General features: G+C 36.9%; 1 protein-coding gene across 2 annotated transcripts; it reads right to left on the bottom strand.

Moving 5' to 3' along the window:
• SPK1 (guanyl-nucleotide exchange factor) lies at window positions 1-27,795 on the bottom strand. 2 transcript variants are annotated; one of them, XM_028055358.2, is made up of 30 exons: window positions 27,490-27,795; window positions 27,244-27,406; window positions 25,689-25,816; window positions 25,455-25,558; window positions 25,285-25,340; window positions 25,026-25,123; window positions 24,776-24,913; window positions 23,770-24,081; window positions 22,407-22,682; window positions 21,548-21,715; window positions 21,241-21,438; window positions 21,088-21,131; window positions 20,032-20,101; window positions 19,118-19,279; window positions 17,347-17,454; window positions 17,124-17,161; window positions 11,078-11,222; window positions 9,018-9,144; window positions 7,464-7,657; window positions 5,868-5,998; window positions 5,468-5,543; window positions 5,240-5,350; window positions 4,597-4,779; window positions 4,272-4,415; window positions 3,928-4,095; window positions 3,243-3,590; window positions 2,813-3,145; window positions 2,490-2,675; window positions 831-1,805; window positions 1-570 (listed from the first exon to the last, which is right to left on the bottom strand). In XM_028055358.2, exons 1-30 carry the CDS (start codon window positions 27,547-27,549, stop codon window positions 316-318), a joined length of 5,499 nt encoding a protein of 1,832 aa, XP_027911159.1. In that variant the 5' UTR covers window positions 27,550-27,795; the 3' UTR covers window positions 1-315. The 2 variants fall into 2 exon arrangements, with proteins under 2 accessions (XP_027911159.1, XP_027911158.1); XM_028055357.2 differs by having other exon boundaries at window positions 3,928-4,101; window positions 27,490-27,794.
• Between the last annotated feature and the right edge of the window lie 137 nt (window positions 27,796-27,932).

The raw sequence follows: 27,932 nt of genomic DNA, 5'->3' as shown, positions 1-27,932 counted from the left end.
TTAGGAATAGCTTTTTCTTGATTTGTGAATTAAATGCCCTAGGATTCTCATTCTCATGTACACAAAATAGTACACATTCACAATATGTGTATGGCTAAACACTTAAAACAATTAAGATATTACACAAATGGCATTCCCCGCACCACAAACTAAAATGGGGAAAGTGGGGAAACTAGAAACATCGTGATACACAAACAGGATGAATCACCTGGTTCCAATAATTCTAAATATACCAACCATGCAAATGACAAAGGAAACCAGGAAAAAAACTCCACCAACACATGGAAGCAATGTTAAACAACACTTGTACCCTTGTCATAGCTCTGAGAGAATGGCAGGGATGTAATGTGATAACTCTGCTGTCAGTGACTGGAAACCATTAACAAGCTGTGTGTGGAAATCCTGATCTTCTTCGCCAATCAATCTGAAGTGTACACGGATCGCACGTTTACAAACCGCCATGAACTCAAGAAGGGCTGCTATTAGTTGTTGCAGTTCCTGTGACCGCAACCTTGTTGCAGGCTCCCCAGACAAGAAGGCTGTGCAAACACTCAACACTCCGCTATTCACCTGTCACATTACAAAAACCAAAAATAATGCATGTATGTTCAAATCTGGGTTTTAATTTCAAAAACAAACCAATATTAGCTTTGTCAAGGCCAGTTCAGTAGTTTATTTCAATCAAGCACTAAACGGAATCCCTGGTTTTCCAGTCAAGCCGGTCCAGTCCGATTTTTGGAATCAAGAATACTTGTAACCATACTTTTTTCGAAAATAAAGACAGCAGAAAACATACGATACGATAAGCGACTACTAATACTAAAACGTACTTGTACTGCAACACTGCCTTGGAGAATTCTTTGTAGACTCTGAAGTCTTGGAAGTTGATCCCCCTCAGAGCTTCGAGGCTCTTCCAGCTCATTTCTCAATGCAGCTGTTCGTGTTTCAATCATTCCGATTGCATTTTCTACGGGAGAGAATTCAAGGGACTCGGATTTGGTTACCAATAGTCTATTTACTAACGCTGGAAAGGAACCCTCGGTCTGAAGAACAGTGCGTCTCTTCCATTGATCTTCCAATCCACCTTGAGTCTTTCCATTTTTGGTAAATGGGGTGTCAAACAAGAATCGGTCAAATACCCGGGCTCGAACACTTCCAGTAGAGAGGGAGAAAATTCTTTCTCTCCTACTTCCCAAATCTTCATCTTCCATGACTGGATCAACAGCAGTAATCTGAAGGTAACAGACACCAGGCTGTAACTCCTCTGCCTTCACTTGTCTAGAATCTGGAATAATATGCAAAGTGTGATTACCATCCATTCTAGACTCGTATATGTGACTAAGTTTTTCCATTATGTCACCTAGACGTACATCACGAGGCTCACGATAGACATACTCCTTTTTATCAAGTTTCCCAAACCTATCACCATAAAATCCAACCCTGTAGTATGTTGCATCTGTAAAAGGAATTGGGCTAGATTCCTGTTCAAGAATTGATTCATAGATATTGGTAAGTAACGTGTGACATTTAGCCAGCTGTCCATAAGCCCTCCTACTTTTGTAAACTGGGATTACAAGTTCAAGAATGCTTGCACAGAAATGAAAAAGCTCCGCTTGTGAGAAGAGCTTATTAGCAAGCTGCAAGTATTTCACGGCAGAGTCAACAGTTAGTTTTGAAGCACCGTATCCCTCAACTTCAGCGGCAGATGCTTCAGAGGTGATCTCATTGCTGACCATAGGACAAATCTTCCGTAAAGCAGCAACGTGGTCTTTGCTCCACACACCATCGTTTCTGGCAACAAGGGCCTGCATTAAAATTTAAAAATGGTGTAAGAAAAATAGTATTACCATATAACCAAGACAAACTTTTCTGCTCTACCCTCGCTCTCCACCCATGGCATAAAGTAAAAATGATAATGGTCCCTAAAATGGAAAGGGCGGCCATTACATTGGTTAAAATATAAAAATATCAATAGTATTTGAAGAATCAAAAGAATGAGCACTACAATTTGGTTTCCTTAGATTTATATTTCACAATGCTAAAATAATTAATAATCTTAGGTTATTTAGCACTATCGCCGGTTTTGGCCAAGGCTTTAATTTTGTCTGACAAAACCACCAAACAAGTGGGTTCAAAACATGAAGAAAACGAATGTTATAAAACAGGAAAAAACATCAGCTAGAAGCGGGCAACCTATCTATAACCAAAGTTAACATTCGTTCAAGGACACGAGCAAATTGCAACTTAATTATGCTTAGATAGGAAGAACAAGCAAGATAATTCAAAGCATAATTGGTCTTGTCAGATTTTACTCATAAAGTAAAACATCCAAGAATCATAATTGAAAATCCTCAGTAAAATACATCAATACTTATAGATCATGCTGACACTAATAAGTTCTGAGTGCTAAATATGTCCATCACGACCATTTATGTATTTTCTGGAAAAAAGTTGTACAATTCATGTATAAATAAATGAATTGCCTTTACCTGCATTACAACACCAGCAACAGCAACAGCACATTGAGCAGCTTCTGCCCAAGATTGCATTTCCTGATGTGCATCACATAGATGAAGCAACCACATTATGTGAAGATCAGGGACTGGGGCAAATGCCATGGCCAGTTTATAGAAGCTTTCAGCTGCGGCATATCTATCCATAGTCATCATGGGGGCCTGAAACAGACATTTTAAACCAATTATTTGCCAACTGCGGCACATTCCAAATAGATTATACCCATTAAATGGCAATTCTGAATAGTACATCTCGCTGCAATTAAAGCCTATAATGATGCATCAATAATAAAACTCACCAATAGTGCATGCTCCAAGCTGCCATCAAGTGCCAAAAGAAGGCTATCAGAGAGATATTTCACCTCACACCAGGACCATCTATTCTCAGTTATTTTTTCTGGTACGGCCACAAGAGCATTCTCAGATAATCCACACTCCTTTAACAGGTAGGAACTTTTAGTTTCATCCTTCATTTCATCTAAAGACCTCCTAAGTCGCCGTGCTTCGCCACTTTCCTCTAGGCTTCCATCAGATCTCATCTGAGTAACTTGCACATCAGACATTAGCTCAGATAATGTGATAATCAACATGACTCTCAATCGTGCTGTCTGCATAAAGTAATGAAATGAACTCTGCACAAATTGGAGAAACCAAAAATAAGGATTACATTAATAGATATGAAACCAAAGGATATAACAATCTATAAAGTTTAAACAGAAGAAAACATACCCTCACAAGTATCTGAAGGCCCACAACTGCCCTTTGCCTAATATTTTCATTTCGGAAAACAGCAAGCCGGAGGAGATGGAAAGTGACTTGTTTTAAAAAACGATCATTTTCCCTTGCCATCAAAGTTGCCCCATGTAAATCAAAAACACTGTTAAATACAGGAAAAAATGCTTTCCAAAATGTCAATGGCTGATTTCTGGATAAAAAGCTCATGAACACGACTGTTATGCAATCAAGTTTTCCATAATCAGTTGCAATGCTGTGGGATTCAGCCATCATGGAAAATTTCTCAGTCACCTCCAAAACCTGAAGACTGACTGAGGCACTCAAATTTTCCTCCCAAAGTTCCTACAATATGTAAACGTCCATAACAAAAGAAAATATAGTCAGTTACCAAAAGTAAAAAAAAAAAAAAAAAAAAAAGAGAAGCACACAAACAAGAGGGTGGGAATTCTTTCCAAATGAACAGCAAATACATCCAAGTTCAAGAGCCATTGCAGCTGATGATTAATTTGAAATTGTGCATAACAGCATGCAAATCTTTGACCCATAAAATAAAGTAATAATGAGCATAAAGCATGACCCAAAAACAAATTAAAATTTAAAAGCAGAAGGAAAAGTAACAAGGAGCTTCAAGCATGACCCATAAACAAATTAAAATTTAACTACAGAAGGAAAAGTGTACCAATTTCTGTCTCAAAAGTGGATGTAAAGATTCTCGAAGTGCTTGAGCAGAAGCTCCAATCCTAGAAGACTGTGCTTGAGCTAGAGCCTCTCTCAAAGAATATGGCTGGCTAGGGGAGCTTAACTGGGAATTTACTCTCTGCCATAAATACCCGTTATCTGGTGTTCCCTGAGGCTGCCAAAAAAAATTTAATAAATGAGATGCACAAAATGCAGACACCTACATACATCTAGTACTTAAGCCAAATAAGAAAGCATATGCTATAGAAAGATATCAAACAGCAGAAAAACATATTTGAACTCTGTACTAGTACTGGCTAATTAGCTCTTCAGAAATTGGCTCACCCTGACTTCCTGCCTTGAGGCCTCAGACAGATAGTTGTTGATTGCAGGAGAAAGTCTGTCAGAGTACTTAGGGGAAGCAGGTGCCTCACCTACCGGGTTGCGAGAACTGGAGCCAAGTAACATGCCATCAGCAGGTTTTTTGTGCTGTAAAACAAGACAGTTATCAGAAGAACTATGACATTTGACAAAAACAAGATTAGAGGATAAATAAAGCAATGTTGTCCCAATTAGCACAAATACTCAGCAACATCAAAATTTCAAATTAATCAACAACGAATCACATGATTCGATAAGTGATAACTGACAATTTGCATCATAGTGTAACCTCAAATAGAAGCAAGCATTCCTCCATGAGCTTGAAAAACAATCTAGTCCGGGCAATGCTTTGCTGCCATGCCTTGACAAGGGATGGATCGTCAAGGTTTCGAACTATTTGCAAAATTACAATTGATACTTCACGCTTTTCAACAGCATTGAGGTTGTAGAAAACAGGCATTTCATCCAATATCTGAAAAGACCAGAATAATACATTAGAGAAAGCACATCCAGAAACAGTTTAAAAATTGATAACATAATTAATTAAACAGAAAATCACATTCATTCACCACGTGATATTACAAAATATAGTAACTGATCTAACAATTGTGCCCAACATCATATGGTTCCCACTAGTCACAATTTTACCTCAACTCCACACACTTATAATTCCAATTACACACTACATCACATGAGACAAATATTGGTGAAGAATTAAGTTTCTTCTCACAAAGATATCTGATTACTTACGTGTAGGAACAAAACTAAAAAGCACGAAGGGTACTTAGTTAGTATATCAATCATATTATTAGAAATGGATTGAGCTTAATAACTCAAGAGGGGAATATTTCCCAAGTATGACATCGGAATCCACACAAATGTTTCAACTAAAATAATAAATGCAAGCAAATAATAAATATAATTTTACACACCTGTCCAACAAGTGGAAAATATAGTTGAGCAATATACAACTTATCCTCAGGCTTCTGGTATCTCACATCAAACTCATGTTTGCACAAGAGCACTACCAAGATTCTTGCTGCCTACATATTGAATAGACAAGGTTGATAATAGCAAATAAATATGTTATGAACCAGAAAATATAGAACATTGGTCAGGCAGAAGATAATCAAGATTTTACCCTTTCTAAATAAACTCACCTTTGCTCGTAAAGACACATCTTCATGATCCCAAGTAACAAAGAGTTCTTGTATTAATACAGAAGAAAGGTAGTTCCTATACCAATAGAATTGAAATATAAAACTTCAGAGTTTCCCCTGAGCAACGTATACCATACATAAAATTATCACAAGTAAAAACAGATGTTATTCAATATGTTCCAAAGTTGTATTTATCACCTTCCAGTTCAGTAAAGTATCAAAATGTGACAAAGAAAACCAGGTCCAACAGAGAGGTCACCATAGGTATACTACAACTGCTATAATTAATAAACAGTATTGATAGGAGTACATAATGCATAATAGTAGTTCAAAAATTGATTTGAAAAATCTGATATTGTGATGTTACTATCTTTGTCATGGATGAAACATGATAAAGTACCTATCTGAAGGGTCCCTTCCAGGCATTTCCACAAAAAGATCTTGATCACATATTATTTGCAAAAAGGTAAGTTTGCATTCATGAAGAACTGATTGACAAACACCAGAAAACTTGTCAAGATATAATGATACCTGCCACACAATTAAGTTTGCATTAAATAACAGAATTAAAGCAATGTAAAAAGTTAGGAAAAGAACACCAAAATACAAGAGGCAACACTTCCCAACCAAAACAAGATTTAGCATGTACAAGCAACCATCACAATTACAAAATTAGAAAACAGAAGTATAACCTTTAAATAGTGTCTCAAGTATACCAAAGACAAGATACTAATATAATGAACATAATTATAAACACAAACAACTGTCCTACTAACTATCTTTTCATGATACACAGTATGTATAAGACCACAACAAAATAACAAAAGCCTTCCCCCACATAAGGGATATACATGTCCATAGATTCTTCTTCAACTACGGGAATGCAATTTGTATTTGTCCAACTTGTAACAAAGTAAACATATCCAAAGACCTCTTAATAATTTGGTAAACAAACCCAGTGTTTGATCATTTATGACAAAATTAGTGTCGGATAAAGGACAATATCAGTAACCCAAGAAACCCTTTGCAGAAATCTATCAAAAGTCATAATGGGTTATGGCAGTAGTATATCAGACAAAAAAAATTCAATATATTAGAGGGGATAAAGAAATATTTCATTAAATTACAATCATGTCAATTAGATTCTCAACTCCTTTATTTGTAACAATCACATTCTCTTAAAAAGGAAACAAAATCTAGTGGAATGAATCTGTAGATTTCCTAAATACCAATAAGAATATTTCCATTCTAACAATCCCCTATTTACAAGAAATATTATTGTTGTTCAAAAATAATAAAAGACAACCTAATAATAAGTCTAAAAATTCAATTAACAATAAAACAAAAACAAAACACCACCAAGTTGAAGACTTAAAATAATGACGCAACTGAAGATAAATGTTCTAAACTTTTAATCCTTAGCTCCTCCTAACAAAAAAAGTGTAAGACAAAATAATCCTAAACTACAAATAGGATCTTCCCTTTGCCCTCCTACTTCAGAGAATAAGTATTGAAGGTTTCAGTTTTTCAGAGAATGAATATTGAGAAGAACAATGAAGAAAAAAATAAGGAAAGAAGAGACTAACAAAAGAATTAACGTTGAAAAGGAAAACAACAAAAACAAAAATAGACAAAAAGGAAAGCATTTTAAATGCTAAACAACAAATAATAAACAATTATTAAACAATCCCCCTCAACTTAGAGAATATAAATTTTATATACCAAGCTTCGAACATATAACCTAACCTGAATTTTAGGCCCTCTTAAAGACTTAGTTAGAATGTCTACAAGATGATCATTATAACTGATCATGTAATTTAACTTAAGTTCAGGATCAACAGTGTATAGCAACACAGACTGAAAAAGGACTGTCTTATGTTAGTCAGAAATAGAAAGTCTTATTTTATAGTTGATATGCATAAGGTATTCTTAAAGGTAAGGAAAAATTAAAACCCAAATACATATAAACGTGGGGAGCAAACACATAAATACATACCAGCTCAAAAACCTGTCGAGGCTCAATGATGGACAGAAGATCATAACAAAAGAAAGCCAAACTACTATTCAAGCGTTTTGCCAAGCTTAAACCCTTCTTACAGCGCTCATGCACTTCAGTAAGAAGGCAATCATACAACTGCATTATACATCTGAATACACCATCCTTCAACTGCATTGGTGGGATATCTTCACCTTTTCAAAATAAAGGGGAAACAAATGAAGAGCAACATTCAAGCCAGAAGCTATGCCAATTAAGAAGTAGTGTAATTCTAAATTTTGGTGTTATTCGTTTGACTTGCAAACACAACCAAAGAAAATAAAAACAAACCCTTTCCGGTGAATCTAATACACACAACCAGCAATGGGAACAACCAAACTATATAATACGAAACCCTTAGGAGCTATAAGGTTGGCTTAGTGGTAAAAATTGAAAGGTAGGGTGGGAGAGGTTGTGCGTTCAACTCCCCTACTAACATTTGGGGGCCATAAGGTTGGTTTGAAGGGTTTAGAAGGAAGGGTGGAAAAGAATGTGAGTTCAATTCCCTCCACTAACAAAATACTAAAAACTAACATTTGTTGATGAAAAAAAAATAATAATACTAAACCCTTGAGATGCATACTTGTATTGATTAATTTGACTTGTAAAGTCCATTTTGACAACAGGCCTAACACATGGTCAGACACATACATGTAGATCTCAGTTTTCAAAAGTTGGCTAACTTCAAGAAAGTGCCAAGAAATCCAGATATTGACATATAGAGTGGAAAGAGAAGTGTTTTAAACTAATAAATGTGATTCCAAAATCTGTGCATGAAAGAATAACAGATACGACCATAGAAAGAGTTGTTCAGATGAAGGCCCACATCCATGTTTCAAAAGTATGTGTTACATTAATGTTGATGTACATGAATGAAGAACACAAAAAATTGAACTAAAATAATTTTGTAGATATAATCTTTCTAAAAGAAACTTCTAATTAAACTGTGGTTTGAGAAAAAATTATTCAATATCTGATTTCTATTGTACTGTAAACAGTCAAGCTGTTACTTGACTGTTTGTTGGACGAAGTTAGTTTGATTAGTTAGGATACACAGTCAACTATAACTAGCTGAATATATTATATTTACATCATAACTTGGCTTCTCAGAAATACAATTTATACTTCCATCTCTTAATTTTCTCTCTGAATTATCTTTTATTGAATAAAAAATTATTGAATGGTTTAGCATTTGGTAGATTTACAGCAATGTAGTTTGATCCCACCACATCTACATGTATAACAACCTAATTTATTTAATGCATTTTCTAAATAGGTCAGACCTATTTTACCTATCTTTAAAATTTTCAAACAGCCCAGACAAAGAAAAACCCATAGAGTTTTTTGAGCCAGGATTGAAAGACCTAGTCCTTAAACCCAAGTTTGTTTCCCCAACTCCAACTATACCAATATTCCTCATAGTGGTATAACAAATAGGAAGGAATTAGGGAGAATTGAAAAGGATTAATTTTTAAAAAAAAAACTTGCATTGATCAAACAAGCTTTCAAAGGTACCTATTGGAAGGCTGTGATAGAACAGGCGAGTCTTCTCCAATGCCATTGATTTAACAATTAATTCCAGAAAAAACCAAGCCATAGCCAAAACATCGTCATACACAGGTCCAACACGATACCCTTTTGCCTGCAATATAAACCCATTTTATTCACTACCATGAAGGGTGAACAGAAACATATATTTGAGAAATTCATCCAAATACTAAAAGTTGAACAAAAAAGAAAGTCAAAATTAGGGAGCAAAATTAGAACGGTGATCAAGTATATGCGTAATGTATGCAATGTTGGTCTCATTGATGAACAGGAAAACTAAGGACGACAGCTAACTCAGCATTTCTGATATTTTATTGTGTACGTTACTGTAAGCACCCAAGTCCAGGTACCCTCCCTTCAAAGCTAGCTGCGTCAGGGAGGAAACTTGATCGAATGAGAAGACTTGAAACACAGTGTATTCAACCTACATTGTTGGACTTTTATTGATGTATATATAGGATACAAAGAAGAGGCAAGGCATTTGCCTAAAACCCTAAAGTTGGTTACACACATAAGAAAAATAGCCATCATGTCTAAATAAACCGAAGTACATTGAGAGAATTCATCAATAAAAGTTACTAAATAATTGACACCTGTTGAAATAAAGAACAAGATTCACAATCTAAAGCTTGAATGCGTTTGAGACTAGAAATCATCATATTCAATTTCGAGAAACTTGGCTGATGCAGACGATCATGTAAAGTTTGAGGATTGAAGTTGCAAGATAATAAAGACCACATGCCATGCTCTTGTATAACAAAGAAATTAGCAGTAGCAGTAAAATAACAATTTAAAGAACGGATCAATTGACTTGGAGAAATTAAATGTACGAACAATGAGGAATGAACACGACAATTTAAATTTAATGAATGAGATAAGGAAACTTGGTCAACTCCTTAAGATGTCACTTTAGATTCATTAGCAACAGTAACAAGATGAGAAACTTTTGGGTAAGAAATGGAGGAAAATGAAGAAATGTTACTAGAAATATGGTCTAAGACACTTGAATCAAGAATCCATACCCTCCACTGATTGACAAATGCATGGAGTTGACACTTGGAATTGAAAAGGATTGACCTTGATATTGATTCTCACACTTGTACCTCAAAAATTCTTGGTACTCTTGATCAAAATTTTTAGATTTAGAACTTTCCAATTTAGACACATGAGCAGCCTCGGCTAGAAAACGTTGTGAGGGATAAAAGTTTTCTTGGGTATGACCCATTCCCTTGCAATATGAGTATTCCCAATTCTACCACCACGTCCTCCTTAAATGATTTGATCTCCACCTCTTCCACAAGGGACTGCCACATTTCAATAACTTCAAGTGAGACCAAAACAAAGACACGTGATAAAAAACGTGACCAAACACACTTAACAACTCCAAGTATGTTGAAATAGAGAACAAAGGTCAAGGACAGGATCAAAGAATGCTAACTAGTTCTACCAAGGTCACGTGACGTCACTCTTCTGGTTAGAGGGCAACATATGGTCTTCACGCACCCGACAAGAGCACCCAAAGAACATGTGGGTGGCAGTGTTTCAAATTCCTTGACAGGGAAGGTTGGTCTTCACTCATCAAGATGCACCCGATCTAGTGCTCGCTAAAGAGAAAGGTGGAGGACAACAGAAAATGACGGCTAATGAAGTCACTAGGTTGGTCGCTGTTCGTCAAGACAAGACCACACGCTTGTCAGAGAAAAAAGACAGTGAATGGTTGCCAACAACTGTCTAATGGTGGTGAGTGACTCTATTTCAACATAAAATTACCACAACAGCAGGATTGATCCGCTTGACTTTAGAGATGGCCACAAATTGGTGAGCATGCTCAAAGCTGATGTATGTTTTTATATATAAAAGGATGAGTACAAATACATCTCGAAGAGGAAGGCTTCAGCCTATATCCTTAACCTAAAGCTCAAAAAACTGGATTTTATGTAAGTTGAACAACAAAACAACATCACCTATTTCAACAACAACCAGCATGGGGTAGAGGAATAAACGAATGATAATGAACATGCCAGTACCTTACTTCGTGCCAAGCTTCCCCAAACAGTGGACAGTCCGGGATATACAGGTGGTTGACGACCACCAAAATCATCAAAAGCACAGTCAACATAGTTGACTAGAAAATGATTTCTTTCGGCATCATCAACCGACTCCTGCTGCACCCTACATTAAACTCACATATTACAAACCACATATACAAAACCTAAGTTTCCCACAACATTAAAAGGATACAAACAATTGTCAAATCAAAGATTTAATGCCTAAGAATTCATGTATCTTTTTCCCTTCTTATTTTCCATTTTCCGTATCTGGTTACAGAGTGAGACATATTGCATGCCTATTTACTAATTCCATGTTACACAAATACCATGAACTACAAGTAATAACAAAGGTAACACTTGAGACTGAGACTTTAAAATATGAGTAGTGGACTACAGTACCACTCTCTTCCTCTCCTATTTATAATGAAGCAAGCACGTACATATGAAAAGATATGAAAAGACTACTCTAAGATACTAGGCATGATTACATGCAACAGTAGATATGGCAGTAGGTAGTTTCCCACACTCAACCCCCTACACATAGGGTTAATGATACAATAGGTATAGGTAATAATTCTAACACTCCCCCTCAAGCTGGAGCATACAAATTGTATGAACCAAGCTTGGAACAAATGAACTCAACCCGAGGTCCCCTTAATGACTTGGTCAACACATCTGCAAGTTGGTCATTTGACCCAACGAACTCAGTACAAATTTCCTTGGTCATCAATTTTTCTCGAACAAAGTGGCAGTCAATTTCTATGTGTTTAGTTCTCTCATGAAACACTGGATTTGATGCAATGTGGACAGCAGCCTGGTTGTCACAATACATCTTCATGGTCTGAATTTCACAGAAGTTAAGCTCTCGAAGAAATTGCTTTACCCATATGAGTTCACACGTGAGAGACGCCATTGCCCGATATTCAGCTTCAGCGGTGGATCGAGCCACTACATTTTGCTTCTTACTTTTCCAAGAGATAACATTTCCTCCAAGGAGGACACAATATCCCGTAGTAGAGCGTCTGTCAATAGGAGAGCCTGCCCAATCAGCATCACAGTACCCAGAGATTTGAACATTTCCTTTATCTTCATATAGCAAACCTTGTCCTGGAGCCTTCTTGAGGTACCTTAAAATACGGATGATGGCATTCCAATGTCCAAGACATGGAGTCTGCATAAACTGGCTAACAATTCCAACTGCGAAAGATAGATCAGGCCTCGTAATAGTGAGATAAATTAACTTTCCAACGAGCCTCCTATATCTCTCTGGATCGGAGAATAATTCGCCTTCTACTGTTGTTAACTTCTGATTCGGGTCCATAGGACTCTCTACTGGTCTGCAGTCAGTCATACCTGTTTCTTGTAATATATCAAGAGCATATTTCCTTTGAGAGATTACAACTCCATCTTTTGACTGAGCTACTTCAATGCCCAAGAAGTATTTGAGGCTTCCGAGATCCTTGGTTTGAAAATGTTTACACAAGTGCTCCTTCAGTTGAGATATTCCAGTAGTATCATTTCCTGTAATAACAATATCATCAACATATACTATTAGGTAGACACATTTCCCAGGAGAGGTATGTTTGTAAAAGACTGAGTGATCTGCCTCACTGCGTCTTAACCCAAATTTCTGAACAATGGAGCTGAATTTTCCAAACCAAGCTCGTGGTGATTGTTTGAGGCCATATAAAGATCGATGCAATTTGAATACCATACCAGACTCCCCCTGAGCAACAAACCCAGGAGGTTGCTCCATGTAAACTTCCTCCTCAAGATCACCATGAAGAAAGGCATTTTTGATATCCAACTGATGAAGAGGCCAGTGACGAATGGCTGCCATTGCAAAGAAGAGGCGAATAGTAGTCATCTTGGCCACGGGAGAGAAGGTGTCACAATAGTCAAGGCCATAAACCTGAGTGTACCCTTTTGCAACCAATCGGGCTTTGAGTCGATCAACCTGACCATCAGGGCCAACTTTAATTGCATACACCCATCGACAACCAACAGCCTTCTTACCCAAAGGGAGGGGCACGAGCTCCCAAGTATGATTGCTTTCAAGAGCCTGCATCTCTGCAATCATGGCTTGTCGCCATCCAGGATGATCAAGTGCTTCATTCACATTTTTGGGAATAACAACAGAAGACACTGAGGATAAAAGTGAACAATAGGAAGGCGATAATCGGTGATAGCTAAGAAAATTATAAATGGGATGTGGATTTCGAGAGGAACGAGTACCTTTTTTGAGAGCAATGGGCCAACCTAAATCACCTTCACCAGGAGTCGTGGGATCAAGAGACGAGGGAGAAGAATCTGAAGTAGGGGATTCACCATGTTCTTGAACAACTGGACTATTCGTCGGCGTCCTGTGTTGGAGAGAGTCAATAGGTGGAGATGATGGCTCAGGAGGACTTTGGTCGAGACTTGGAGGGACAGGCACATTGGAAATATTGTACTCAACCACGGGAATAGGAAGGACCTGCTGGATGACATGGACATCTTGAACAGATGGAGAGAAGTAAGGGGTCTGTTCAAAAAATGTAACATTGGCAGACATGTAATATTTCTTGGTTTCAGGAGAGTAACATCGATACCCTTTTTGAAGTCGTGAATAGCCCAAGAAAACACATTTGAGAGAGCGAGCAGAAAGCTTGTCTAACCCGGGAGACATGTCATGAACAAAACATACACAACCAAAAACTCTAGGAGAAGTGTGAAAGAGAGGATTGTCTGGAAACAGAATGGAGAAAGGGACCTTATGATTGAGAGAGGAAGATGGCATCCGATTAATAAGAAAACCTGCAGTTAAGATGGCATCTCCCCAGTGATGGACAGGAACGTTGGCACTAAGAAAAAGGGTACGAGCAGTTTCAACTAAGTGTCGATTTTTCCTTTCTGCTATACCATTTTGTTGTGGCGTATGAGGACAAGTAGACTGGTGCAGGATACCATGGGAACTCAAAACATTAGAAAGAGCAGACGAAAAATACTCTTTGGCATTGTCACTTCTTAAGATTTTAATTACTTGACCAAATTGATTCTTGATTTCATTCAAAAAGGATGTGAAGAGGGATAATAATTCAGAACGATCTTTCATAAGATAAACCCAAGTACATCTCGAATATTCATCAATGAAAGTAACAAAATACCTAAAGCCAAAAGATGAGACACGACTAGGTCCCCAGATATCGGAATGGATGACAGAAAAACTAGAAGTACACTTTGATTGAGATCTTTTAGGAAAGGTAGATCTAACATGTTTTCCTAGTTGACATGACTCACATTCTAAAGTCTGGAGACGACTAAGTTCAGGAAACATTTTCTTTAACTTGGACAGGTGAGGGTGACCAAGCCGATCATGTAATATTTTAGGATTGGGGGCTGCAACACATGACACACGTGGACGAGATCCAAAATGGTATAATCCGCTCGCTTCATATCCTTCTCCAATCCGTCTCCCCGAGCCACGCTCCTGTATAACAAAAGATTTGTCATCGAAGGTTACAGAGCAATTCAATGTTTTGGTTAACTGACTTAAGGAAATTAAATTGAAAGGACAATTAGGGACAAAAAGGACAGATTTTAGATTTAAGGATGGAGATAAGATGGCTTGACCGACTCCCTTTGAGGATGTTTTAGAACCATTTGCGAGGGTTATAAAGTGAGATTTTTCTTGGAATGAAATGGTTGAGAACAAGGAGGTATTACCAGAAATGTGATCAGAAGCACCAGAGTCAATTACCCATGAATTGTGACCTTCCATGGATTGGGAGATACAAACAGTTGATGTACTTAGAGCTTGAGATGACTGTGCCAAGCTGTTGGATTTGAGGCGTAGGTACTCTTGATACTCGTCCTCAGTGAACTTGGAGTCAGTAGTCTCTGCCTGGGAGACATTGGCTGTTTTGGCAGGAAATCCATGTAAGGAGTAACAGTTTTCTTGAGTGTGACCCATCCTCTTGCAATACGTGCATTGAGGACGTCCACGGCCTCCACGTCCACCTCCTCTAGGTCCACGTCCTCCTCTTCCTCGAGTAGCGGCCATAACAGATGAATCTACTCGAGCATGAGATTCTTGAATTTCAAGTGTTGGGACTTTCGGGACACGAATCATACGCTGGATCAGGGTGTCCATGGAAGGGACCTCATGAGAGGTCAACAGTTGATCTATAATGTGATTGAAGTCTGGATGAATGGCGCGAAGAATCATCACCATATAGTATTTGTCCAGCTTCTTCTTCATTTCATCTGAAGCGTCGACTTCGAGAAACATCCGCAGGTCTTCCACGGCTGATTGTGCTTCATTCATGAAGGAGATCATGTCATGATTGGTCATTTTCAGAGATGCCAACTTGTCCGCCGAATCATATAGGCGTTGGATATCGTTGGCATAGATATTCTGAGTCCTCTTCCAAAACGAGTGACATGTTTTGAATGCCCTAAGAGACATTAATAGTCTCGGCTCCACGGATTGCCACAACAAGGCACACAATTGAAAATCTGCTTGCTTCCACTGTTCGGCTTTTTCTCGAGGCACATGGCTTCCGTCTTTCTCAAGGTGGTCATGATGTCCTTGACCAAGGAACCACATCTCGACAGCAGCGGACCAAGAGAGGTAATTTTGTCCATCTAGCTTCTCGGAAGTAATGGAAGGACTTCCAGAGAATGAAATAACACTTCCAGAGGCCATTTCTGATCAAGGGAACAAAAAAACAAAGAGCAGAAACACAGAAACGCAAAAAACAGTGGAGATTTTTAAACGACCGAGGGAGATGTCCGCAAGGGTGACGTCTGGACCTCACTGAATCGGAGTTTTGAGGGTTGGAACAGCAGCAGAAGACTCCGGCGAGAGCTACGGAGGTGGCGCCGTGAGGTTCCGAGCAGCAGAAGGCGGCGCGTGGGCTGCACGCGCCTGTTCGCAGCGGAGAGAGAAGCGACGCGTGGCGGCGCGTCGACGGGAGGCTGGTTCCGGCACCGGTGGGGTTGGCTGTCGCTCGGAGAGGCGCTCCAGATCCAGTGGTCGCCAGCGAAAACTGAGGTGGCCGGAGACGGCGGCCGGCGGCGAACAGTGGCGGACTGCGGCGGAACAGTGGCAGACAGCGACGGTTTTGTGAACAGTGACAGTGGGTAGCTTTGGATAGTGTTTTATGGCAGTGAACAGCTGCAGACGGTGATTAACAGTGACGAATAGCGGCGGACAGCCGCGGACGATGGCAACAAGTGCCAATGGACAGACCAGACGGAAACCAGAGCGGGATCGACCCGCTCTGATACCAACTTGAGACTGAGACTTTAAAATATGAGTAGTGGACTACAGTACCACTCTCTTCCTCTCCTATTTATAATGAAGCAAGCACGTACATATGAAAAGATATGAAAAGACTACTCTAAGATACTAGGCATGATTACATGCAACAGTAGATATGGCAGTAGGTAGTTTCCCACACTCAACCCCCTACACATAGGGTTAATGATACAATAGGTATAGGTAATAATTCTAACAGTAACAAATACTTTCTGGTTGCCCGAAGTTCTCCCATTCCAAGTGTCCGTCCTTCATAGAGGTTTGATCAAGAAACTGTATTTGAAGTTCTTAATACCTCCATATAAGCAAAGGTGTGCACCAATTAAGGATCTCAAACACAAACCATTTACTCTAGGCAAAGTCATTAAGAAAATAAAGTACTATAGTATAGTAATTCTGCTGGAAAGCCACTGTAATTGTGGTCTCCCCTAGCAAGCCTTATTGTTGTCTTTTTGGAACAGTCCTGATCGCAAGAAGGGAATTTTTAGTCTCACATTGAGTAGAGATATGACTTAAATAGAGCTTAAGCAAAAATTCTAAGCACAAATCAAAGAACTAGAGCTCCTAAACCCAATGAAAGATTTATATATGAAAACACCAAGAGCTGTTGTTAAAAGTGAAAACAGGAAACTTTTCTTCAACCCAAACAGCCCCTTAATTTGCTTTCAAACATCAAATTCAATTCATTTGACTTGGATCAAATATAGCTAAAAGGCATACCTGGTTACAATATTAACCATGGCCCGAAATGCAGCAACCTGAAAACAATAGTGGAAAGGTAAGTATCATAAAGAAGCAAACCACTTGAGCAATGAGAGAGAGAGAGAGAGAGAATTAACCAATAAAATATAAAGGCATACAATAACAGTAAATGCAACTCCAGGGCACTTTTATCAAAAAAACGTAACCAAAAAAAAAGAACTGAACTAACTTATTTGCAAACCTGGAGTGTTTCTCCGCCATTGCCAATAAGATGAAGTAGCATGTTAAGAATTGGGTGAAGAAACTGAAGTAAAGCAGTGGAATCAACATTCTTCAAACTATTAATAGCCTGCATCCAGAATAAGTGAATCTTAATCATTCGAAAAAGAGAAACCCATGAAATATGTATACATTGTAAAAGAAATCACACAGCAATCAGTACATCATCAGACAGCCAACAATCTGTTTACAAATAGCTCAAAACCTAGAACTTTTCTAAAATTGTTTAAATTTACAATATATTATGAAAGGCTTGGTCGTGGACTTGATAATAGAACCTATATGACCAGAAGATTGCTAACCCCATTCTAACAAGAAAAGGATGATTTTCTGCATGAAGACGAGGAATGAATGCTGGCCAAGCTTCAAGTCCTTCGGCATGGAAATGCAAATTAGATATAATAGTAAGGTACCATTTGGAAAATTTGTAAATAGTACAGAACATACCACAAGTTCTATCCTATGCTTGGTTCACCTTTATAAAATCTACATAATATAAACATGGGCTTTTAAAAGGTTATAAACTTCATTCCTTTGGAAAAGGTGGAACCAAATACAATAAAACAAAAAAAATATTACAAAATAAAACGACTGCAATGATTTTGTCCTATTTTTTCCTCTATCGGGAAATGTGATACTAAAGATGAAGTTTCCTTCGGTATCAATTGAAAGGTTAGGAACGTTGACCTGTTTTTCTTTTCACTTTTGTAGGAAGAAATGTTTATCCTATCATTGTCAAATTGAAATACTTATAATACATTAAAAGGTTCCTGCTGAAACAGTTTGGAAAGCCGTTATATGTAAAGAACACCTGAGAGAGGATCAATGGAGAATTGAGATACCATCAAGAGCTATTACTTTTTCCAGTCTATCGTTCCTATAACTATTATCCTATAAAGAAAACTTACGATAAATCTATAAATTTATCCATTAATCCCAGTTAAGTTACATTAGAACATGAGTTAGAACTTAAATCAATCCAATAATATGAGGATTAACCCTCACTTACATCTATGTTAGTCATTTTATTATCGATATGGGATCTTTAACACTGCTCTCAACAATGAGAATTTGAAATCTTGAGTATGAAGTTTGTAAGACTAGACATCTAAAAATGTATAATGGCCAAATAGTGGTTGGTCAGAAGGCCTAACAACACTTGCTATTATTTTCAGACTTTATCTCTACTCAATATGAGATTTGGGTTGTTCCCAATGCATCCCCCCCTCAGACCCATCACTATTGAACTTGGTGCATTTATAATATGGAAGGTGGCTCTTTTCATATTTAAAGGATGGGCTCTAATAACATCTTAAAAATGTAAGATGACGGTTGCCCTTCACTTGTATACTCTATTTTAGTCATATCACTAGTCAAGGTAGGATCTCCAAAAAGCTGTAAAAAACCAATAATGATTTTACCAACATATGAGTGGAAAACAGTGAGAAGCAAAGACAGCTAATTTATGGTTTCCATCAACCATTTTTTCGTTTCTGCACTACTGAAAACAATTATTTATAAAAAGAAAGAGCACTGAGACATCATCATGAAGCACGTAGCAAGTATACATAAGTCAAAAGGATTCAATATGTCCCCTCCAGTTCAAGAATGAAAATGAAAAAGTAGCCCCCCAAAATGAGTACAATATACAACGTACACACAAATCTAGAATAAACAAATACAATAAACAAGAACACCAAAATCACAAAAAAAAGGCTAGACAAGAATGATACCTCCAGAAGTTCAGAACCCCATGGTGGACTTGTTCGAAGAGTGTGCCGATCATATTCAAGAAAGAAATCTCTAATACGTTCATTGATAGGGTATAACGAAGAACAAAGTCGTAAACGCAATCTGAAGACACTTTTCCCATCTTCCAAATAATCCAATCTCTCCTACAGAAATAAGAACTCAATATAAAATGTGCTGAGTTCAAAATTCAAATATAATAATAGAAACCAATCCAGAGCCACATAAAATCAAGAGCAGTACAATACAATTCAAAGACCAGTAACCATCATTGCAATTTTAAAAGAAATAGACAACCATACTATAAGTTTACTAATGCATGAAGCACCATTCTAATAAGTTTACTAATGCATTAAATATTCAAAGACAACCATCATTGTTTTGAATATTTAATATCCTCCAAAATTGTGAAAACTTAAAATGTCCTGGTATTGGGGGAGTGCAAAGCCTTGTAAACCCAACACTAGAATTCCATACTTCCAATAGGGGAGTTCAGGACTCAACTCCTATACATTGCGATTGGGTCTTAACAGTTATGTCAGGATTGCTTAACATATGTAAAAAAGTTAACTCACTAAGTTAACTTGATATATTTGTTCAACTTCTTGTTTTCACCACTGATGTAAGATACACATATAAATGAATGGATTAGCTACGAGATCATTGAACTCTCTTAGGCATTTTTCATATTCTCCAGTCTCAAGTAGATATAACTTAAAAGAGAGGTTTTGAACAATTAAATGAGGAACTCTTCACCCTTTCATAGAACTCTTAAACAAAGCAAACCTTCCTATTTTTCGACCAAACATACCATCAGTTCACAGAAACCAGAGAGAAAAGGAATAAAGTAACGCATGAAATTTAATTAACATATATGTGTACGGTAATAAACACACACCCGTCCTGAATCCTGTAGATAGTGAGGAACCAATTCTCTCATAATTGGAAGATTTATTTCCGACCGCAGCCTGTATAGCACAACAAAATCATAAGCTGCCATATACCAAATTAGGAGTATAAGTGCCTTTTTGGTGACAATTTTATGGGAGTACTTCTCTTTTTTAGAAAAAAAAAACACGCTAGTAAACTGAGGGAAAAGAAAAGAAAAGAAAACATTTTGGCCGCAAAGTACAGAACAGACTATGCACCAAGCCTTCAAGACAAAACTAGTTCTTAGAATATAAAAAGAAAAATAGGAAATGGAGAAAACATAAATGAAGAATCACATTGGCAAAAAATATTGAGTATCATCTGGACTGAAACCATACCAACGAGAGACCTTATCATAAACGATGTAGAAAATAAAGATTTCCAATACAATAAGACTTTTTATATTTTTTTTTCAGTAAATAATCCCGCAAGCCTTGTATTTTGGTTAGCATGCATAGAACATATCTTTCACCGCCTCACACTCAAATTGGTGCTTATAATCAACTAATTGCTCATGCACATATGCTATAGGCTGAGCTTTTCATATGACCAGTTTGAATTAGTAGTTAATCTGCTTATGGATAACATCAGAAAAGATATATAATATAACCAGCATGCCATAAGAATACAAAAAGAAGTAAATCTTTCCAACTCATCAGATGTAAAATTTTAGATCCAGCCTTGCCATGAACACTGCTAATTGTTGTAAATAAAGGTTTATTAGGATAAAAATATCTTTAGAAACTTCCTATTTATTTAAGCATATTTTATTTCCTTATTTTAGAGATGTTGATTGTTACAAAGAGAGGAGCTGAGAATGCAATCCATGTGATAGTTATCAATAAAACTTTCCTGTTTCCCTACGTAGTTCAAGTGTAATTAAAATAGTAATTGAGAATGATATGGTAACCAACCAGTACATTTTAGTTTCACTAAGCAACAGCAACCACCCAAGAACTACCATTAGATAATATTAACACTTAAGCTTAATCATAGGAAAAAAGACCAAATTAAGGAAACATACTGAGCATGGGAAGATAAAGGAAGTGCTGCATATCCAATTACTACCTGTAAATAAGTATAATTCTGAATCATCAATATTCAGCCCCAGACACCAGTGGTAAAATGAAAGGAATGAAAAAATAATAAATTGAGTTGAATGCGTGAATGAATTTACTGGCTTCGGAGATTCTAATTTCGTTTGCAGATCAACATGAAATAAAGTAAATAGAAGGTGGTGCGTTGGTGTCCACATGGCAGGGAGGGAAAGTTTAATTTCATCATGGTAGCAAGCAACCCTAGCTCCAACAGCAATTTGGGTGTGACTCCACTTCTGGAGAGATGCATCCAGACCTGGATCTCTAGGATATATTGCCTGAGCAGATTGAGTTACATACAAAAAAATAAAAAATAAGATGAAAGTGTATAAAGAGCAACGAAATTCCTTAAGTAAAATAATAAGGAAATAAAATAGAGGACACTACCTCCAATGGCTGCCTACGGATATCACCATCATCCTCCCTGAGTTCAACCCGTATAAATAAATTCCTTTTCCTACCCAAACTTAGTGTCAACGGATACACGTATAGGCAGTGAAAAAGTTGCAAAAAAGGCTCGTTTCTTGTTGTAGTGCGGAAGTCAAATGCATGGAACTATATTTTAATCAATATAAAGCACATTAGCAGAGGCCTGGCATATATAAATAGAATTACACAAAAACCACAGTATCATCACCACCATAGCAAAATAAAGCACTGTTGACATCATTGTCTTAACCAAATACAACATAGACTAGTAAGATTAGAAGATTCCTAGTGAAGTGAACAAGATGAGCAGAAACAACCAAGAAAAAAGACCAAGTTTTGAAAATTAGGCCCTCCTTTAATTGTTTCAAGAATATACACAAATTTCGTCTTCTGCTATGACTAAGACATAAATCATTCAACAATTAAACCCGTATGACCAGAAATGTCCAATTTAGGACAATTCTGCATGTACACCCCACATCATTAAGGCATTTGGTGTAGCAATGCACGAGTTACTATCTTTTAATAGCTAGTAACTTTATTCTCTTAATTTACTCAACAATGATAAAACTTAACACCATGGTACAGTACACTATAAAGCTGTCTCCATGATCATACACTAAAATGTCCATAATTACCACTATCTTCCTTGCAAAGACCAAGTCTAAAAAAAATATCAACCAGAACTCAGCTACAAATTCACTTCTAGGACAAAATCTATTATTAATTCTTTAAAAAAAGTAAGTTCTACTCTACGAAAACTAATCCAATCTACTAACTAAAGTCTGTCAGCTCGATAAAAAGACATAATACTTACATCATCAGCATTAAAATCTGAATTTCCATGTTGAGTTGCTCCATTTCCGGAAGCTGGAGATATTACCCTGGGGATGCTACCCTGAGGATCATCACCACCATTACTAGTATACTTTCCAGAAAGTGAATCTGCAACACGGTCCCCTGGATCAACAGAATCATTGGTTATACTTCCACTTTCTGACACATTCTCCAAATCAGCATGGGAAATCTGGTGTTTCTCAATTTCCAGTCTCAAAACACCTTTGACCGGTTTGTGCACCTTCCGTTTAGGATCCTAAACATTTTTCATGAAATACCAACCACAACAAACAGATCAGAGTTCAACTCTACTTTTTTAATCATAGCAATCATACAAGTCTGTCTTCTCAAGAAAAGAAAAAATGCAGTTACCAAAAGTTGAGACTTAACAACATAAGAGGCACAGCAGTGTCATATGGACCAAACCTAGACTTCTACATAACCTTTAGAAACCCAAAAAATTAGACCAATTAAAACTGTTAAACAATATGAAAGAGAGAAAGGCATTGAACCTAAACTGTGTTTCTCAAATAGCACGAATGTTTTATTTATATTGAGAAAATAGAGGAGATTTAATATCTCTACAGGAATAAATAAAAATGCTCCTAATAATACATATATAATCTATAAATTCTAGATTATATAGGATCTGCTCCTTGCTTATATAATTATAACATAAACAAATTTGAGTTACATATATTGAATAAAACAAACAATTGATCATAGAGGACGATGCAATCACAAATTAACATTTTAATCTCATGGAGGAATAGACAAACAAAAACCAAATAAGAGGAACAAATAAATAAATATTTAAAGCATACTAAATAAGTGTAATACAGTGCATATGAACAAAACCGATGAAACAAAAAATAATGAAAACCTATGAGAAGAAAATTCAATAAATAAATAATATTTTAATGCATGCTGAATAATTGTAATATCACGCTATTGTCAGAGTCATTGGAAATGGATCTTGACTAGCATTTAAAAAGAGGTTATATGGCTGTCCAGATCCATCAGTACTATTCATAATCACAAGTTATGCATTTACGGCTGCTGGAAACTGTTTCCATACTTATTTATAGCATAATTAACATCTGGGTATAGTGGCTGGCTTATCATTATCCTAGGGTTATACTTTTTAGCTTTACTATTAATGTACTTCAATCTGAATAATAATAATAATAATAATAATAATAATAATAATAATAAATAATAGAGAGATGCAGGGTGCCTACTAACACAAGCAGTTCACCAAATCTCTATTTTCTTCAGCAAATTAAGCAAGAAATTTTGTTCCTGAAGAACAAAATCAAAGACAGGAAACCTGAAACGCACACCTGAAGTGATTCCTCCGTATAGCATTCTTTTACTTTATTTAACGTTGAAACCTCAACTACCACAGAATTTCCATTAGAGTAACTCAGCTTTCCATCTAAAGACATTTTTGCACTAGTCTCAAAAACACCTTCATGAGTACTTGAACCAGATACACTTGGAGCAAGAGGGCTGCTCGGGGAAGCAGGCCCTACTGAAGCTGCACCAATACTGCTATCAAATAATGATACAATGGTCCATGCGAAGGACTCTTTGTAAGGCATGATTTTAGACCACACCTGCAGTTTTTGCTTCTCTCTCTCAGTCAAGTGCACCTGTCCAAGTGAAGTGAATGTTAAAAGCCCATCCAATGCATCATTTCACACACAAAAGTCACCCAGTAAACTATACACCTAAATAAGCAAGAACCACATTAAGCAAGAAAAAAATTCATGAACCAAATTAATTTCTAGAGAAAAAAATATAGAGTACAAGCCAGAAAATGCAGTTTAGGACTTGCTCTCAATTCAAATTTTAATTTAAATTTTGTTACCAGCATCGTATCGTATGAACACCTGTCCAAAAAAACTAAATAAAAAACAAATAATGTCTTTCCTCCATTTTTTGAATTGTCCAAGACCAAAACACATTAATGTTCTCAGTTAAAAGCCTAGTTCAAGTGCCTAGCTTCCCATTCTTTATTAATGTGTTTTCCTGCTGCAGCATATGGTTTCATTACATCTTCAAGTCCCATATAAAGGAAATTACACTTCTACTCTCCCTTTTCTCTCTCTGCTCCTTACCCTTTTCTCTCTCTTCTCCTTACCGTTTTTCACAGTTTCCCTATATAAAGAACAGATCCCCAAGGAGGATAGTCAATATCTTCACCTTACTTGTGAAATCATACATTGTGGGTCCAAAGGATGCTCCTATATACTTTATGTACACGCATAATAGTAGATGCTCTGCTGAAAATTCTTAGCTAAAGCACAAAAATAGACAACAAAGGGGAAAAATGGCAATACATACTGGATCTTTACGTGAATAAACAGAAGCAGTAACCCCGCCATCTTCAGTAGCATGCTTCTCTAACTGGATTAACAAACAAACTGAAGCAGATGGTGCATCTAAGTAAAAGACTGCACGAGGTTCATATGTAATTTTGGCCTGGCAATTGTAAAAAACGGGGGGATGGGGGTAAATCATGGTCACTTCAAAATCATCCATTGATTTCATATATTAAAAATCCACAAAATAATTTTGAACTTGCATAGCTTACATCCTGCATTTCTGTTGGTAAGATGTGAAAGTAAAAGTCTTCTGACAACTTTTCTCTTCTCTCCCTATTGTATAAGCAAATTGTACCATAAAAGGGCTCTACAAATCAAGAGAACAGAAACAGAGCACCGTGTCAGACACTTGAACCCACTTTCAGCATTAATACTAAAATTAAATGGTATAGCATTGGCAGCTGCATAAAGAGATGAAGCAATTTGTCTACCACGTTATCCCACCAATGTCAACAACATAACACTCACCAACCAATCCTGCTTGAAATTGTAAAGACTGAACTTTTACAGATATCTTCATTCCACTGACATGCCGAACAGAAAAGGAATGACAAAGAAAAACTTAGTTGGGCCAGAACAACGGCAAAAGAAGATCAAAATATACTCTACTCAGAAACAACTTCTAACGAATGCCATACTGCGATATAGGAGTTTCCGGTATTCTTTGTCCAAATATCAATGCCCTCTCATTTTCCCAATCAAATGCAGGTTCATAAGCAGGAAGGGGAGATTGACCGATATGCTGCACATTCAAGTAAATAAATAAATAAATAAAACCAAAATCTGTATCAATAAAGTTTCTACAAGCTTGAATTGTAAAGTAGCAGAGAATCTCCAACAGAATAAAAACAAGGAACTAAACCATCAACAACCTTTGGAGTATCCGCATGCAGCAAGTCACCATCTGCACCTTCCGGAAACTGCCTTCCTGAAGTACTTGGTGCATCATCTTCACTAATATCATCACCCTTCGTTCGCCTTGCCCCAGCAAGCCGCATTTCTGCATACACCAATAATTTCGTTCAAAAAAGCACTTCCTACAATCATTAATCACCCATATGCTATCCAGTGTGTTATGATGCAAAATGAGAAAGTTGGTATGATGAAGAAGCAGAGGCGAAAAGAAAGAGAAGTACCCCTTTTTAACACACAAAACCCCTTTTCCATATACCATTGTCATATCCATTATTAGTATTAGCCAGTTTACATTAACAAAATTTTGTTGGTCCAAATGGAACTAGACTTGAATCTCTTAATCAAGGTATCGCTGATTTTAGCTTTGTAGAAAGAACATGGTTGGGAGTAGAGACGACCTCAAAAAAGGTGATTAGGTTTCTCAGCAAAGACTAGTAATAAACAGATGGTGAATACTCTGCACACCAATCAAGATGACAAAATATACACATTTCAAAATTTAGAAAAATGAAAGCATAAAATTGCAAAATGCAGAAGCTAGTATGACAAAAAAGAAAAATAAGAAGAACAACAACAAAAAAATACTGAGTTTCTCTATGTAATAATAAAAATTAAAAGAAGCTATACGAAAAGTGAGTCAAAAAATTAACTTAAGCATAAGCTAATTTTAGCTTATGGAGATGCTAGTTTCAATTTTTCTTCCTATTCTTCTCGTCTAAAAGTTCTTAGGAAGAAAAAGCGGACTCAAGATGCATATACTAAAAACACTAACTGCAAATAAACACAACCCTAAACCCACCACCCACATAATCTAGAGAGTGTTATGACACAGAATAGAGAAGCTGGTGTGTTAAACAAGAAGCAAAAATAAAAAACAAATAAAAAGTCCAAGAGAAATAAATACCGATATCAGTTTCACATACTATTATTAGCATTATCCCAGTAACTAACTACGTTCCCATATAAACCCGGTTTCACAATTTTAACAAAGGTAAAAACAAGAAATAGCAGAATGGAAAAAGTCGTGCTACGATAAAATTATACGCAAGTACTCTTTGGAGAAAATAAATTAAACTAGGTTTTTTCTTTAAGCTAAAATTATATCATGCATGAAATTAAAAAACTAGTTAGTATAATTTTTCTCATGTTAACTTCTCCAAAAGCTTTATTTTTTTAACTTATGCTAAAGAAACTCGGTTGATCTTTCTTTGCGGAGAATATTATCAAAACAAATAGTAAACTGACACAACTAATGGAGAAGGAGCAGAAGACAAAAGTAATAAAAGAAAGATAACACCAGTCTCCGTCCATGTCACATGCTATAACTAGCCCTATCCCATTAATTAACCACACTCACATTTAAAGCCCATTTCACTATTTCCAAAAATAGAAAAACAAAAATCGCATAATGCAGAAGCTAATAAGATTATAAAAAGTAGCAAATAATTATACATAATTAAAATAATTTGAAGAGAGAAAGAGAGATAGAGGGAGAGAGAGAGAAACAAATACCGGTCTCAATGTCAGTGTCAGGGCCTTCATATATCTGGTTCTGAAACGACGGCGTTCCAACGGAATCATAGTGTCCATACTTGTTCTCATCCTTGACCCAATCCGTGGTATAGCAATGGACCAGTTCGTTGAGGTGCGGCCACTGCTCCAGATTCTCCTCAAACTGCACAACACAACAACCAAACCACGTGTCACTTAGAAAAAAACGCAATGTTTCCACTACGACTCGCTCCACCGGTTACCTACCGTGTTGCGCCACCGCGTGGTGGCCGGCGTGGCGTCGCGGCGTTGCCGGAGGTGGAGCATCGTAGATCTAGGGTTTTCCGTACGAGAAATGCGGCGAGACGACGTCGCTTCGGGATCAGAGGTTAGAGAGACTGTGTGCAATGTGGAGCATTAGCTGGATCTGGAAGAAGGCGAAGAAGCATTGCGAGAAAGATGAGAGAGAAGCAAAAGAAAAAAGTTGTTGAAGTGCAGAGAGAAGAAAAAAGAAGAAGAAGAAGAAGAGAGAGAGAGAGAGTGAAATGAAGTCAAAAAGAAGTCCAAAGAGAGAAAACTCCAAAGAGGGTTCATATGTACACAGCAGAGTGGTGTCGGACCCAATGTCTCTTTCTATTATTTTTTTCTGAACTTCATTATTCTGATATGCTATATTCTCTACAGTTTCAAAAATTTCAAGAAAAAAATAT

Source organism: Vigna unguiculata, chromosome 11 (genome assembly GCF_037176805.1).
Source record: "Vigna unguiculata cultivar grain cowpea cultivar isolate G323 ecotype 2 chromosome 11, ASM3717680v1, whole genome shotgun sequence".
NCBI lineage: Eukaryota > Viridiplantae > Streptophyta > Magnoliopsida > Fabales > Fabaceae > Vigna > Vigna unguiculata.
Note: the sequence above shows the minus strand (reverse complement) of the source record. Positions and strands in the feature narration are given on the sequence as shown.

Excerpts from the sequence above, each read along its gene's own strand:
- SPK1 (XM_028055357.2), bottom strand. The coding sequence starts at position 27,549 with ATGCTCCACCTCCGGCAACGCCGCGACGCCACGCCGGCCACCACGCGG. Across the intron at positions 5,351-5,467 it reads ATGTGTCTTTACGAGCAAAG|GCAGCAAGAATCTTGGTAGT; the intron begins GTGAGTTTATTT and ends TTCAATATGTAG. Across the intron at positions 4,416-4,596 it reads AATGCTTGCTTCTATTTGAG|CACAAAAAACCTGCTGATGG; the intron begins GTTACACTATGA and ends CTTGTTTTACAG.